Source organism: Narcine bancroftii, chromosome 3, assembly GCF_036971445.1.
Source record: "Narcine bancroftii isolate sNarBan1 chromosome 3, sNarBan1.hap1, whole genome shotgun sequence".
NCBI lineage: Eukaryota > Metazoa > Chordata > Chondrichthyes > Torpediniformes > Narcinidae > Narcine > Narcine bancroftii.
The window spans coordinates 239,473,484-239,488,883 of NC_091471.1; the positions used below are offsets into that span (position 1 = coordinate 239,473,484).

Consider the following 15,400-nt stretch of genomic DNA (forward strand, 5'->3'; position numbering starts at 1 on the left):
GCAACTGCTACTGTTGGTGCTTTACTCCCTTCTACTGCATGAATTAAGTTAATAAATTTACAAATATTGTCTGTTGTGCGTCTTTTTTTAATAAATCCAGTTTGGTCTAGATTTACCATTTTAGGTACATACTCTGCTAATCTGTTTGCTAATAGTTTAGCTATTATCTTATAATCTGTGTTAAGTAATGATATTGGTCTATATGACGCTGGTGCGAGTGGATCTTTCCCTTGCTTTAGTATTACTGTAATTATTGCTGTTTTACATGAATCTGGTAAGCTTTGTGTTTTATCAATCTGGTTGATTACTTTCAGGAGGGGAGGAATCAATAAATATTTAAATGTTTTATAGAATTCTATTGGGAATCCATCCTCTCCTGGTTTATTATTTGGTAATTTTTTTATTATCTCTTGTATTTCTACTATTTCAAATGGTTCTATTAATTTATTTTGTTCCTCTATTTGTAATTTTTGGTAGTTCAATTTTAGTTAAAAATTCATCTATTTTGCCTTCTTTCCCTTCGTTTTCAGTTTGGTATAATTGTTCATAGAATTCTCTAAAGTTTTCCTTGATCTCCGTTGGATTATATGTGATTTGTTTGTCTTTTTTCCTTGATGCCAATACCATTTTCTTAGCTTGTTCTGTCTTAAGCTGCCATGCTAGAATTTTATGCATTTTTTCCCCTAGTTCATAATATTTCTGTTTTGTCTTCATTATGTTCTTCTCCACCTTATATGTTTGTAGTGTTTCATATTTTATTTTTTTATCTGCCAATTCTCTTCTTTTAGTTGTATCTTCCTTCATTGCTAATTCTTTTTCTATATTTACTATTTCCCTTTCCAACTGCTCTGTTTCCTGATTATAGTCCTTCTTCATCTTGGTTACATAACTTACCCCCCATCCCCTTCCTCATGGACTTTTTCTCTACCTGTTGCTCCACCTATCACTCTGTCTCATCACCTCTGGGCCCTTCCCCCAGATTCTTTCTCCCTGTCTACACATCAGATCACCCTCCACTCTGCAGTCTTAAAGGGCCCAGACCCAAAACATTGACTGAGCATTTCTGCCCATGTCTCATCTGCTGAGTTCCCCCAGCAATCTTTGTCTGAATAAAAAGACAGCAAGTTTTGCAGCAACCGTGCCAGATGCTGGTGAGACATCATCTGGGAGAGGTGAGTGCAACTTTCATGGAGAGGAATACTTGGCATTGGAAGAGATCCACTAGGCCGATTCCTGGGATGTAGAGGCAAATGTACTGGGAATGGTTGACCAAGTTGCATCTGCATTTATTGGTGATTTTTTTTTTAAATGAAAGATTCTGAGAGGGCTTGTAAAGGATGGTACCCTGGAGGATTCTCTAATGCTTTCTCAATTTAAATTTTAAAATTTAGACATCCAGCACAGTAACAGGCCATTTCAGCCCTCAAGTCTGTGCCTCCCAATTAACCTGCAACCTTCAGTAAGCTTCAAACGGTGGGAGGTGTTACAGAGTTCTGTGTTGTGTATTGACCTATGTGTTGTGTGGTTTTATGTTAAAAAGTGTCCGTTTGCCTTAGAGAGCCACAACTGCTGAGAGAGTGGGAGACGGACTGAGTATGTGCAGAAGATGATCTAAAAATTTCTGGACTTGGACGATAAACCACCACTAGGGGTGCTGTAGAGTGGAAGGTGGCCCAGAGCATGAGTCATGGTCTGGAGCACAGTTTAGAATGTTGGGATTTCCAAAAGGATGAACATTCTGAAGGCAGCCAGAAGGATTCGGACCAACTGAGTGGTTCCTCTCTCTGCAGCAACACAAGACAACTTCGAATTTTGTTCTCTCTCTCTCTCTCAAAGATCTTTTGGCTTCAGTTTACCAAACAAACTGAATTTTGTTTATGATCTTTGGTTCAGTTGAGATCAAAGTGTTGTGAGTCTTGTGTGTTTTGTGTCTAAGTTTTTCTGTGGCTGGTTGGAAGTGTAGCCTAGACTTTAATTATATATGTTATATTTAGGCTGGGGAATTTATTAGTTTTACACTGTTATAGAGATTTGCATAGTAACCAGTGGGCATTGTTATAAAAGGGGGGATTTTGAATTAAAGTTTGAAGGTGAATTTTTTGTTAATAAAGTAATTGTTCATCTTTACCCCTGTGTAATATGCCTTCTTTCTGGTTGCTGGTTTGATCTTGCAACAGAGGAAACCGGAGCCCCTAGGAAAAACCCAGGCAGACATGGGGAGAGCGTACAAACTCCTTACAGTCAGCGTGGGACTTGAACCCCGGTCCCCGATCATTGGCGCAGTAACAGCGCTGCTTTAGGCAGCATGGTTTCAAAATAGGATGGAGTCAAGGAGTAATTCCTTCCCAGGTTTGTGAACTGTTGGGTTTCCCCCACCAAAGAACTGTGGAAAGGAGTCACTGAACACGCTGAAGGCCACGATGGAGCCCCTTTGGATGATGGAGGAGTCAAGGATTATAGGGATTAGCCGCAACCTTAAGAATGACAGGACACATGAAAGTGAAATGGCATCTCCGGTTCCTATTTCTCATTTCCCTAAATCTGCCAATGAGGTATTTAGAGTTGAAATGTTCAGTTACCCCAGGATTACAAATATGAAATGTGTGGCTTAACAACATGCACAAGACTGTTTGAACTTTGGGGTGTCGAGGGACAAGTGAACTCAGCACAGGGTTCTGACCAAGGCACCATGCACTCCCAACACCTTTGCTCCGGAGAGGTGTAAACTGAGCCAATAGTCCAACAACATCTGCTGACTGGCTGGGCTTAAATGGAACACATTGGGCACCACAAAAATCGCCACTGTACTCACACCAGGTATGGTGAACTTCACTCTGCACAAGGGTAAGTGGAAGACGGAGGGGTTAAGGAGCTTGAATCTCAGGAATGCAAAGAGATCAAAGAGTAGAGAGCTTGTTCTACTTGGTTGAACCTTTACTCACCCTTCCATTTATCATTGCTTCTTCCCTTCACAGTCAACAGACTGCTCGAAATGCAGATCACTCAGCCGAACTGCTGGGAACTCTGAACTGCCCGTGAGAGACCACTGGTCTGCAGCCTCAATTCCTGCCTAGTTACGGGGTAACAGTTCAGAGCAGGGCTGCCTGCTTTTAAACGGCCTGTGACATCATGGGCACCAGGCTTCACTCCATCAAGGATACCTACAAGAGGCGGTCTTAAGAAAGCAGCCTCTATCCTCAAAGACCCCCTCCTCACTCTGCTACCCTCGGGGAAAAGGTCCAGGAGCCTGAAGATGAACATTCTGTGGCACAAGAACAGCTTCTTCCCCTTCGCCATCAGATTCCTGAATTGACAATGAACCACAGACACGGCCTCACTTTCTCTTTGTTTTGTTCTTGCTCTATTTTGATTTATTTTGTAAGGTGGTTTATATAAATGTTTGCTCTGTGACGCCGCTGCAAGACAACGAATGTCATGACAATAAATTCTGACTTGGAATATTAACCCAGTATCATGACGATGTAACATGACCCTATTGGGGTTAAACAAGGCAGGGAGTTGACTGCCTTTTGGTTCCAATAGACATTACGTGGCCCACTGACTTTCTCCAGCATTTTTGTGTATTGCACAAGATCCTACTGGAACTAACCAAGAGATTGTTCCCATTCTAGTCAAATTCACCTCTGCATCATTCATAATTTCCTGCAAAATGTTTTGCCTCGATTCAAAAGCTTTTTATGGGAATAAACGTAAAGTTGAGTTCTTATTCATTGCCCCTTGTAAACACTCAATGGCCTGGCAAAGAACTTTATAGGACACGAGCAGCTCCTCTGGTTGACAGAAAAAGAGAAGGCTGGAGATGCTCCATAGGTCAGGCAGCTTCTGTGAGGAGGGAAGCGCAGCTAACCTTTCAGGTCGCTCTGACGAAGGGTCTCAGACCTCGGCTTATCTTTCAACGGACGCGTGTTTCCGTAATTTTCTATTTCTGGATTTCAGCATCTGCTGTTTTCCAGTTCAGTCAAACAAAAAGGTGGCATTTCATTGACACAGATTTGGTTGGGGGAGAGGGAACAACCAGCCATCTGCCTGCTCTTGACTCCCGATTTCCACCACACAGCCTTACAGATAGGATGACAGTGGATGGATTGGGGCTTCTCCATCTAAAAACACTACAATGAAACTAAGAGCATTTCTTACAAAAGTAGAACAGGGAAGCATTGTTAATTACAAGTTTAATACTATGTGCACTGCTTTGCTAATGTACGGTATGAGACTGTAAATTTTTGTCCGGTGGGTTGAACACAACACCTCCTTCATTTCTTCCCCATCTTTCTTCACCAAAGCTTTTACTCTTTAGTTTGCAGAGCTGCATTCAAGCCTCATTCACACTCTGGTGACCTGCCGCTGAATTTATAGAAGCTATCCAGCACCAAATCATAAGCTTGAAGACAGTTTCCTCCCAGCAGCCATCAGGCTCCTGAACGAACCCCACAACAGTACTCTCACACTGCCCCTTTCTTTGAGCGAATTGATCTTTTCTTTCCACCCATTGTAACTCCCACTCCGCAAATGGTGGTCTTTACACGGCCTGTACGAGACATCCTGCGAGACTGCTCAAAGAAGAAGCCTTTTAACGTCACAATTTACCAGGCTCAAACTTAAAAGTTAAAATTTCAAAGCTCCCTTGGCACAGAGGAGCCAACAGCAGGAATCAGGTGGGAATAAACCAAGGAACTCTCGGAACAATGCCACTAGTTCAAAGCACTGAGTTTGAACATCTTAAACATCTGATGTCACCATTCAACCACTTCCTGGATGAACACTTACCCCCTGGTTGTTGGGATGGTCCACACCTGACTGCTGCCTGAGTTGGTGCAAGCGCTCAGAGATGTCCCTCAACTTCTGGTTTACCTGAGGAATGGGATTAGGAAGCCAAAAGGGAAAGTGTAGTGGGGAGGGAGGGAGAGAATGGAGGAGAGGAAGGGAGAGAGTCAGTGGAAGAGAAATAGATGAAAAGAAATCATCTACCTTAATTACGTCACATCAGGTTCTCAATAACCTTCAATTCCTTTACAGATTAAACCTTTGGGCGGCACAGTTGGCGTAGCAGTTAGCACAACCCCTTTACAGCGCCAGCGATCGGGAATGGGATTTGAATCCCGCCCTGTCTTTAAGGAGTTGGTACATTTTCCCTGTGTGTGGATTTTACTTGGAGGCTCCGGTTTCCTCCCACCATTTGAAACGTACCGGGGGTGTAGGTTAATTAGGTGTAATTGGGCAGCACGTGCTCGTGGGCCGAAAGAGCCTGTTACCGTGCTGTATGTCTAAACTTAAATGTAAAAATTTAAATCTATCTGAGTCATGAATGCTTTCCATGATTCCCAGTCCACGAATCCCAAAATTCCATTTTTTTCCCATCTTCTCATTCTTGATGAGCCAATCCTCTCAAATCTGAGATCATCTTTACAAGCCTTTCCCATTTCTAAATATCCCCTCTATGATATAAAAATTGGGGTGGCAAAATAAAGCAACCAGTGGAACTGTTGGCCTCATAGCTCCCATGACCTGGGTTTAATCTTGCCACTGGCTGCTGTGTGGAGTTTGTATGTTCTCCTCATGACCTTCAAGCATGTGACAGGAACTGAGCCTGCTTTCAGCTGGAGGACTCGGGTAATAATACTTAATCAAATCTTAATATGGTTTTACAATCCACATTACCTTGTCAACCCAGAGAAGCAGCCTGAATTCAGCACTGGCTAGCCCTTGATTAGACAGATTGGCAATCTCTTCCGTGTCCACTGCCACTTTTGCCCCACTCAACGTTTCCATCATGTAGGCAGTCATGAGGGCATCAATGACAGACAGGTGGGCGCCCTGTGAACAGAAAGCAGAGGGCTGCAGTACTCCACGGAAACCAAAAGGTTCACCTTGTGATGCAAACAGGCACATCGCTCTACTTCCAACCCATGGTGGTGAACCACAGAAGCAACCTCAACACCCTAATGTGAAACCATCTCTCTGAATTGCACATCACAGTAGATTAAACACTGGATCTGCTCTAACAGCGGAAACATGAAGGGGAATCGCATCACTCTAATTCTCCACGGCAGGCAATAGAACGTCTAGTATTTTACCTCAGTGTCATCTTGTTAATCCTTCTACCCACTCCACACATAGCCCTTATACACAGACCCACACACCATGCCACCACCCTGTGCCCATATGCGGACCCACACACACCATGCCCACCCTTTGCCCTTATACACAGACCCACCATGTGCCCATGTGCAGACCCACACACACTATGCCCACCCTGTGCCCTTATACACAGACCCACCATGCCCACCCTGTGCCCATATGCAGACCCACACACACCATGCCCACCCCATGCCCTTATACACAGACCCACCATGTGCCTGTGTGCAGACCCACACAACCACCCCCACCCAGTGTTTGTGCTCATACAGAACACACACCATGCCCGCCCAGTGCCCAGGTGAATGCAGACCCATATGCACAACTTCAAACACTGACTGCATGCATGCCTATCTACATACATCAACCCCATCCAGTGCCCATGCGGGTCCAAAGTTTGCTTCGCCAGAGCTGATTTCAAGGTCTCTGCTTTCACATCTTGAAGCTGGTTTGATTGAGCACTTCTCTGTGTTGATCACTGAGCCATTTCAAACCGCTTGTGATCTCACTGTTCAGCTGACACTCAGACTGCACCTCAACTTCTCCCTCCTCCTATTGAACAGACAGCTCAAGGTGGCACAGTTAGCGCAACATTGTGGCCCGAGGTCGAATCCTGGCTGTAAGGAGTTTGCACGTTCTTCCCCATGTCTGTGGGGGGTTCATTCGGGTGCTGCAGTTTCCTCCCACCGCTCAAAAAAACATCCCGGGTTCGTTGGTTAATTGGGTGGGGTATCTGGGCGGCACAGGCTCATGGGCTTAGAGAAAGTTACTTCTTCCCTGCAACCATCAGGCTTCTGACTGAACCTCACAATAGTGCTCTCCTGCTTGGTAATAATTTATCTCATTTTAATTGAAACTCGATAATGATTCTTATATATGTTAGAGTTTATCTGTTAGACTGCTCGCAGAAGAACTCTTCTCACTGGAGCGTTTAATGTAAAAAAAACCCCAAGAGATGTCAGCTCTTTCTCGTGGAAAAGCAAAGATTTTACATGGCACAAAAGTCAATTGAACTGGCGAGAAATGGAGGGAAACAGACCACATGAAGACAGATGTAGCGGGCGATAGGCCTGTTCCTGTACCCCAGCAATATTAATAGCGTTCCCTCTGCGGGAAGGTGCATAGAATTTAAATGTGCCACTTTCTATAGAGGAGTTAGGCACACTTGAGGCAGAGCCACTGGGGGTCGGAAAGCAGCCACTATCCAAACATGATGACATTGGGTTTGAATGTCAAGGGCAGGGAAAGGAACACATGGATTTGAAGACAAAACAGGACCAATCTCTCCAGTGCCATGAACCCACAATTACGAAGGAGTGGGGAAAGAATCCAGTAAAAGATAAACTCTCATAGGGCTGGAAACAACTTCATCTGGACTGGATGCCAAGCACGTTTCCCCTTTAGGAGAGACATTCAAACTTTCTTTTCACAAATCAGTTACAAATGGTTCTTAAATGCAAGGTCGTGGTTGAAGTGTCAAACTCTCCGATAGCAGCACCTCTTGTGCATTAACCTCTCTCGTTTACCGGTCAAAACACACAGATGTGTGAAGCAAAGAATCAAAAAAGCCTTTGGATCATTAAATCTAGTGCACAGTCGCTCCCTGCTTTAGAGATTTAGAAATCACGTTCTTGGGAATAGCTTTTCCCTTGTAAAACACAATAATGGCAAAAATGTCAACTCAAAATTTTTTAAAAATATTTTATTCCTTTATGTTTCACACTTTAATTTGTTCAAAATTTGTGAAATACAAAGGTGGCAAATCAAAAAGTGCTCTCCCACCAAGGCCACCCGCAAATTGGAGGCACAACACTTGATTTTCCGCCTAGACACTCCCCATCCGGATGGCATCGACTTCTCCGGTTTCCGCTAGCCCACTCCCCATTCTCCCATCCCTCGGTCTCCTTTCCTCCAGCTCTCCATCCCCCTTCCCCCTGTTTGCTGCTGTGCCCTCCCTCCCTTATCCGCCTATTACCTCCTGCCTTCTCCCTCCCACCCCACCGCCCCCCACCATTTTGTTCGGGCACCTGCTGACATGTTCTCACACCCTGATGAAGGCCTCAAGCCTGAAATGTCCGTTCTGTACCTTTATCTTTGCTTCATGAAGAATGCTATTTGACCTGCTGAGTTTCTCCAGTGCTGTGTTTTATCTCAAAAAGCAGGTAGTGTTTTGAATAATGTTAAATTCTACCAAGCCTATTTATAAGAATGTAAGAAATAACAAGAGTCGGCCTTCTGGCCCGTTGAGCTTGCTCTCCCATTCATTGAGATCCAGGTAGGGATTTAACAAATTAAGCAGATGGGAGAGTGCTAATATCACGTAAAATATAATTAGCAACGATGCACTTTTTAAATATACTTTATTTGCTTATTTCTAATTCTCCCCCCCCCCCCCCCCCCCCCCAGTACACAGGTTGACTTGCTTGGATTGCACAACTTCAGGCTGGAAGGGCGTCCGCTTAAAAGAGATGCAGAAGAATTTCTTCAACTGGGGGTAGTCCATCTGTGGAATTTGTTCCCACAGGCGGTATTTAAGTCACTGGATGTATTTAAGGCAGAGATTGACAGGTTCTTGATAAGCCAGGGCATCAAAGATTATGGGGAGAAGACTGGGCAGTGGAGCTGAATGGGGAAATGGTTCAGCTCATGATTAAATGGCGGGGCTGAATTGCCTACTTTGGCTCTTATGAATGATCTTGGCAGATGTGAACTATCAATTCACGAGAATAACATTGCTCCCCATCAGAGGCTCTGTTACTGTAAGCCTACTGTGTGCTTATTGGCTGAGAGCTGACACAAACTCAGTGGAGAGTGAATGACGGAAGTCTGCAGATGATGTGACTGTAGTAAAAACACAGTAAAATGCTGGGGAAACTCAGCCGGTCTCACAGCGTCACCGTCGTTTCAGGCCTGAGCCCTTCTTGAAGGAATAAACAGAAGAAGAGCTCAAGCCTGAAGCATCAGCAATATATCTTTGTCTCCTATGGACACTGAAAGACCAGTTGAGTTCCTCCACTGTTTCAGTGTGTTTACAAACTCAGTGGACACTCCCTCTGGGGAAGCTTCACTCACCGGGGACCACTGTTCCCTCTAAAGCGCACAGACTTTGGTCACAGGAAAAAGAATTTGCATTGCATCAGATTTTTGCACACATTGAGTACTAAAAATTAGAGGGAATGTGGCCGAGGATCCATCTTGACCCTTGGGGTGCTTGAGAGGACCTCTAGCTATGAGGAGAGATCAAGTTCTCCTCTATCACCCAAGCCAAGACTGGGTGCAGCCGTGTACGCAATTCGTGTCAGGTGTCGTGAGATCATGTACAGCTTTAATAGCAAAGCAATCTCATTCTGATGGATCGGATTAAAATATCCACTTCTGGAGACAGTCTAACCTGCAATCAATGAGTTGGCAGCTTCTTGGATTTACGATGCGAGACTGGAATGGTTGAAGCATCCTTTGTCAATGCAGCAAACTGCAACGTGATCTCACCACCAACCACATCTTGCCCTCTGTGCCCCTATTCACCTTCCACGGGAACCACTCTTTCCGTGACTCCTGATCCAGGGTCTCAACCACAGAAAAATCCATCATCCTTCCTCCCCTCCGCATCTCCAACACATACTGTTTGATCCGCAAAGATCCACCAGCAGTTTGTTTTTTCACAATTCTCCACCTTCACCTGAAAGCCTTGTGATCCTACATTTCTCAACTTGCTGTACAGACTTCAGTCCAGAAGCTAACATCATTGAGCAATGGCCCATGCTGAGCGACTAAAATCATGTGTTTATTTACATATTTAACAGATTTAGATATCAAAGCAAACAAGCAGTTCCAGCAGGGCTTGTGGGCTGATCCCCAAGGCTCAACAGGTCGATAGGCCTGGTATTGATTGCATGGATCGATGGAGGGCATTCAGAATGGAGCTCTCAGAGGGGAAATTGAACTCGGCGTATTAAATGTCCTATCATCGGGCAAGGCTCTTGATGAACAATTCAAAAGGGGTGGCCAGTTGCGTCTGGAATCGCTCGCTCGCACGCACGCACGCAATTTAAAATTTAGAGGGACAGACCCTTCTGGGTCATGACCCCCTGCAACATTTTTTGGAGGGTGGGAGGAAACCAGAACACACAGAGGAAACCTATGTGGTCACAGGGAGACAGTATGGATTTGAATTGAGGCCATTGGCTAGCGTACCATGGACTTTTACTGTAAATGTCTTAATATTTTAATGTGTTTAACTTCTTTTTTTTTGGTGCACCGTTCCCAGAGGCACTGCAATACTGGGTCGATGCGTGGAGTGGACGGAGCAAGCCCCTATTCCATCTCCCTGTTCCAAAAATCAATTTAATATATGGTCCCTAGATAAGGGACGTATCAGATATTAAACTGATAAGAACAGATTCTACACTTGATCTTATTCCAAGGGTAAGGGGAAGCACCCAACTTTGCATTGTTGTATAATAAATGTTCTTTGTTCTCAATTTTTGTCTCGAGCAATTTCTGTGAAGGTACTTCTGTTTCTAACAAATGGGGACTCGTCCGGGATCCCACTCCCTCCACTGACAGAGTGCCCGACGACGGGGGTAGGTGCACCTCAGCTGATTCAGCTGGACTCACGGACGAAGGGTGACTGGTCAGTGATGAAGTGAGTGGTATCCGAGAAGAGGCATTGAGAACAAACAACGAGAAGACGTTAAGGAAGCGCGTTGGAACTAGCTACTGGATCTCGGTAAGAGAAATTTTACTTACCTGTTAGTATGGGAGGTGTGAGTAATAAGGAAGAGAGTCCTAATGAAGGATGGGAGGATCAGATAACCAAGCAAAGTCCGTTAGGATTAATGTTATCTGATTGGGGTGCGGGGAGAACCCGTGGGAAAGACAAACTGACCATGGGCAGGTATTGCTGTTTGGAATGGGTTAAAAGTCCGATTAAAGGGAGTTCAGTATATTGGCCAAAGCTCGGATCCGAGGATGACTGGATGTGTCAGGCATTGAACATCTGGCTCTATCAAAACCAAAGAGACAATCTTGAGAGCAGGGAATATGCAGCCTGCTGGCTCAGGGGATCGTTTGATCAACTGGTTTTGAATGAAAAAAAAAGTGCTTAACTTCTACTCTAACTTATATTTTTGTAAATATGCTCCGTGGCCTTATCTCATCTTTACCGTGCAACCATGGTAAAGGTCATTTGATGTGGCGCTGTAACAGCGATGTGGGAACCTCGACACTAACCATGCCACCCCATCTTGTAAGATGAATGGGATTGGAAGGAAAGAATTGAATCCATCTGTGGCAATGCACTCAGGCCAAGGTTCACCAGAGATTGGCTGGCTGGTTGGAAAATTACTGAAGAGCTGTTAAGGTTGTAAGGTATAAATTGGGCCTGCGTCCTTTGTGCAGGAAGAATCCGTGTGTGGACTGGATTGTCGCCAAGCAACGGGCGAGCAACAGGAAGGGGTGCAGAAAGAGAGACTTGCTTGATACATGGGCCCCCTTCAGTCTCACATGAGATTAGTTGAGAGACATTATTTCCCACCCCACCCCCGCAGGTTGACAATGTGACATTTAGAACCTCATCTGGTTGCCAACATCTTGCGTTACTGAATCAGGAAAGTACTGGGGATGAATTTTGGGTGTTCGTTACAGGGATAGATTTTTTCTCGCCTTTGTTTTCTCACCCTGTACAAAAACAAAGGCGAGAAATCAGACTGCTCAAACTACAGGGGAATCACGTTGCTCTCCATTGCAGGCAAAATCTTCGCTAGGATTCTACTAAATAGAATAATACCTAGTGTCACCGAGAATATTCTCCCAGAATCACAGTGCGGCTTTCGCGCAAACAGAGGAACTACTGACATGGTCTTTGCCCTCAGACAGCTCCAAGAAAAATGCAGAGAACAAAACAAAGGACTCTACATCACCTTTGTTGACCTCACCAAAGCCTTCGACACCGTGAGCAGGAAAGGGCTTTGGCAAATACTAGAGCGCATCGGATGTCCCCCAAAGTTCCTCAACATGATTATCCAACTGCACGAAAACCAACAAGGTCGGGTCAGATACAGCAATGAGCTCTCTGAACCCTTCTCCATTAACAATGGCGTGAAGCAAGGCTGTGTTCTCGCACCAACCCTCTTTTCAATCTTCTTCAGCATGATGCTGAACCAAGCCATGAAAGACCCCAAACGAAGACGCTGTTTACATCCGGTACCGCACGGATGGCAGTCTCTTCAATCTGAGGCGCCTGCAAGCTCACACCAAGACACAAGAGAAACTTGTCCGTGAACTACTCTTTGCAGACGATGCCGCTTTAGTTGCCCATTCAGAGCCAGCTCTTCAGCGCTTGACGTCCTGCTTTGCGGAAACTGCCAAAATGTTTGGCCTGGAAGTCAGCCTGATAAAAATTGAGGTCCTCCATCAGCCAGCTCCCCACCATGATTACCAGCCCCCCCACATCTCCATCGGGCACACAAAACTCAAAACGGTCAACCAGTTTACCTATCTCGGCTGCACCATTTCATCAGATGCAAGGATCGACAATGAGATAGACAACAGACTCGCCAAGGCAAATAGCGCCTTTGGAAGACTACACAAAAGAGTCTGGAAAAACAACCAACTGAAAAACCTCACAAAGATAAGCGTATACAGAGCCGCTGTCATACCCACACTCCTGTTCGGCTCCGAATCATGGGTCCTCTACCGGCACCACCTACGGCTCCTAGAACGCTTCCACCAGCGTTGTCTCCGCTCCATCCTCAACATCCATTGGAGCGCTTACATCCCTAACGTCGAAGTACTCGAGATGGCAGAGGTCGACAGCATCGAGTCCACGCTGCTGAAGATCCAGCTGCGCTGGGTGGGTCACATCTCCAGAATGGAGGACCATCGCCTCCCAAGATCGTGTTATATGGCGAGCTCTCCACTGGCCACCGTGACAGAGGTGCACCAAAGAAAAGGTACAAGGACTGCCTAAAGAAATCTCTTGGTGCCTGCCACATTGACCACCGCCAGTGGGCTGATATCGCCTCAAACCGTGCATCTTGGCGTCTCACAGTTTGGCGGGCTGCAACCTCCTTTGAAGAAGACCGCAGAGCCTACCTCACTGACAAAAGGCAAAGGAGGAAAAACCCAACACCCAACCCCAACCAACCAATTTTCCCCTGCAACCGCTGCAATCGTGTCTGCCTGTCCCGCATCGGACTTGTCAGCCACAAACGAGCCTGCAGCTGACGTGGACTTTTTACCCCCTCCATAAATCTTCGTCCGCGAAGCCAAGCCAAAGAAAAAACAGGGATAGAACCATAGAACATGACAGCACAGAACAAGCCCCTCTGGTCTGCGCCAAACTATTATTTTTGCCTAGTCCCACTGACCAAGTCCATAGCCCTCCCATCCATGTATCTGTTCAAATTCTTCTTGAATGTTAAAATTGAACCTGCATTCACCAGCTCATCCTACACTCCACCACTCTCTGTGTGAAGAAGTTCCCCCTCATAGTCTTCCTCAACATTTCCCCTTTCACCCTTAATCCATGTCCTCTGGTTTGTATCTCACCTCCCCTCAGTAGGAAAGTCAACCTACATTTTCTCCGTCTATCCCCCTCTAAACACCTCTATGAAATCTCCCCTCGTTCTTCTTTGCTCCAAGGAAAAGTCATTTTCCTCTAACACAGTTCTTGAAGTCAGGGCAACATCCTAGTAAGGTTAGTGGAGTGTAAATTGGGCGGCACGGGCTCGTGAGCTGAAACAGCCTGTTACTGTGCTATGTTTACATTTTTAAAATTAAAATTAAATCTAGGATAGTATTTTTGTATTCTTCCAAACAGTACGACAGACCCAACTCGTTACTTCAACATTCAAAACCTTTCAGCTACTTCCAAACTAAACACATCCTCAAGGCAAACAGACCTGAAGGTATGGTCTTGGTTACATGGATTTCCCCATTTTCTCTTTTACTCCTCTGTACTTGCAAAAATACGCAATGTTTAACTAACTCATCTTCCAAGTTGAATTGTTGGGCCTCATGAGCCGACTTTTTTTTCCCTCCAAATATGCAAACATCCCTCTGCTCTGTGCTGGGTTAATATATATCGACAGGATTCAATTCAGGAATAATTAAAAATCTCCTTGCTCAGAAAAAATATGTAGAGCTCACAGACCAGGAAACCTTCACGTCCAGGCCTTTTACACTGTTTGACCCAAGCAGCAGAGATGGCCATTAAAAATCTGTAGTTTCTCTCATTACTCTCATTAATGAGGCTGTTCCAATCAATTTTGGCATCCAAAACAAAGGAGAGTGAAGTTGGGGGGGGGGTGGGGGGGGGGGTCGGATACAGGGTGGGAAGCTGTGGCAGCTAGATTTCTAGTGGCTGAATGAATGGAAAACACACTGTACACTGGAATGTACTTGGCCAAGATTTGCAGTGGTTGAAGATTCTGCCAAAATCCGAATTGTAGCTGCCTCTCCCAGCCAAGGCAGAGTATTTTTTTAAATCTTGCTTGTGTTACATTAATATCACAGGGTGGGTGGGGGGAGGTAAGTTATCTCAAAGCCTCTCTCCTTAAACCTAGGCCTGCTAATTTTAACCCCCAATATCTCAGGGAAAAGACAACGGCTCTATATTTATGCCTCTAACAAATTGGTACTGCAGAATTTTACAGGCCCCCAGTAGATTTTCCCCAGTGTATTTTCCAGTTACAAATAATTTTCATGATTAATCTCGTTATTTTAGTTTTTACCTCAGCTCCAACAATGTCATCAAGTTTGGAGACAACACTGCAGTGGTTCCCTCATCAGCAACAACGATGAATCGCCCAACTGAGAAGAGGTGGAAAATCTCATGAAATGGTGCAAGAGTAACAAGCTGACTCTCAACGTGGACGAGACAAAGGAGATGATCACGTACTTTAGGAGGACCTGGAATGACCACCGGCCACTACATATCAACAACTCTGTAGTGGAGAGCATCAAGTTCCTTGGAGTCCAAGGACCTATCGTGGACACTCAACATCACCTCACTTGTCAGGAAGGCACAACAGTGACTGCACTTCCTGAGAAGACTGAACTGGGCAAACCTTCTACAGTAGCTCTATCGAGAACGTCCTGGCCGGCTGCATCACCGTGTGGTGTGGTTGCTGCAGAGAAATGGATCAGAGGTCAATTCACAAGACCATAAAAGTGGCAGAGAGGATCACTGGAGTCTCTTCCCACCTCCTCCCCCCCCCCCCCCCCTTGACATGATCTACCA

General features: G+C 45.3%; 1 protein-coding gene and 1 non-coding gene across 3 annotated transcripts in view; both read right to left on the reverse strand.

Annotated features, from left to right (window-relative positions):
- The window catches only part of camsap3 (calmodulin regulated spectrin-associated protein family, member 3), a 138,787-nt gene that overhangs the window by 58,513 nt on the left and 64,874 nt on the right, over nucleotides 1-15,400 (reverse strand). For both annotated transcript variants that reach the window (XM_069927219.1, XM_069927218.1), the window contains exons 3-4: nucleotides 5,680-5,835; nucleotides 4,789-4,872 (exon numbers count right to left, since the gene is read on the reverse strand). In XM_069927219.1, the coding sequence (XP_069783320.1) occupies nucleotides 4,789-4,872; nucleotides 5,680-5,835 (240 nt within the window). The remainder of the gene's footprint in view (nucleotides 1-4,788; nucleotides 4,873-5,679; nucleotides 5,836-15,400) is intronic.
- On the reverse strand, nucleotides 10,404-10,591 carry LOC138759656 (U2 spliceosomal RNA). Its single transcript, XR_011355008.1, has one exon. It is a non-coding gene; the product is annotated as a U2 spliceosomal RNA (small nuclear RNA).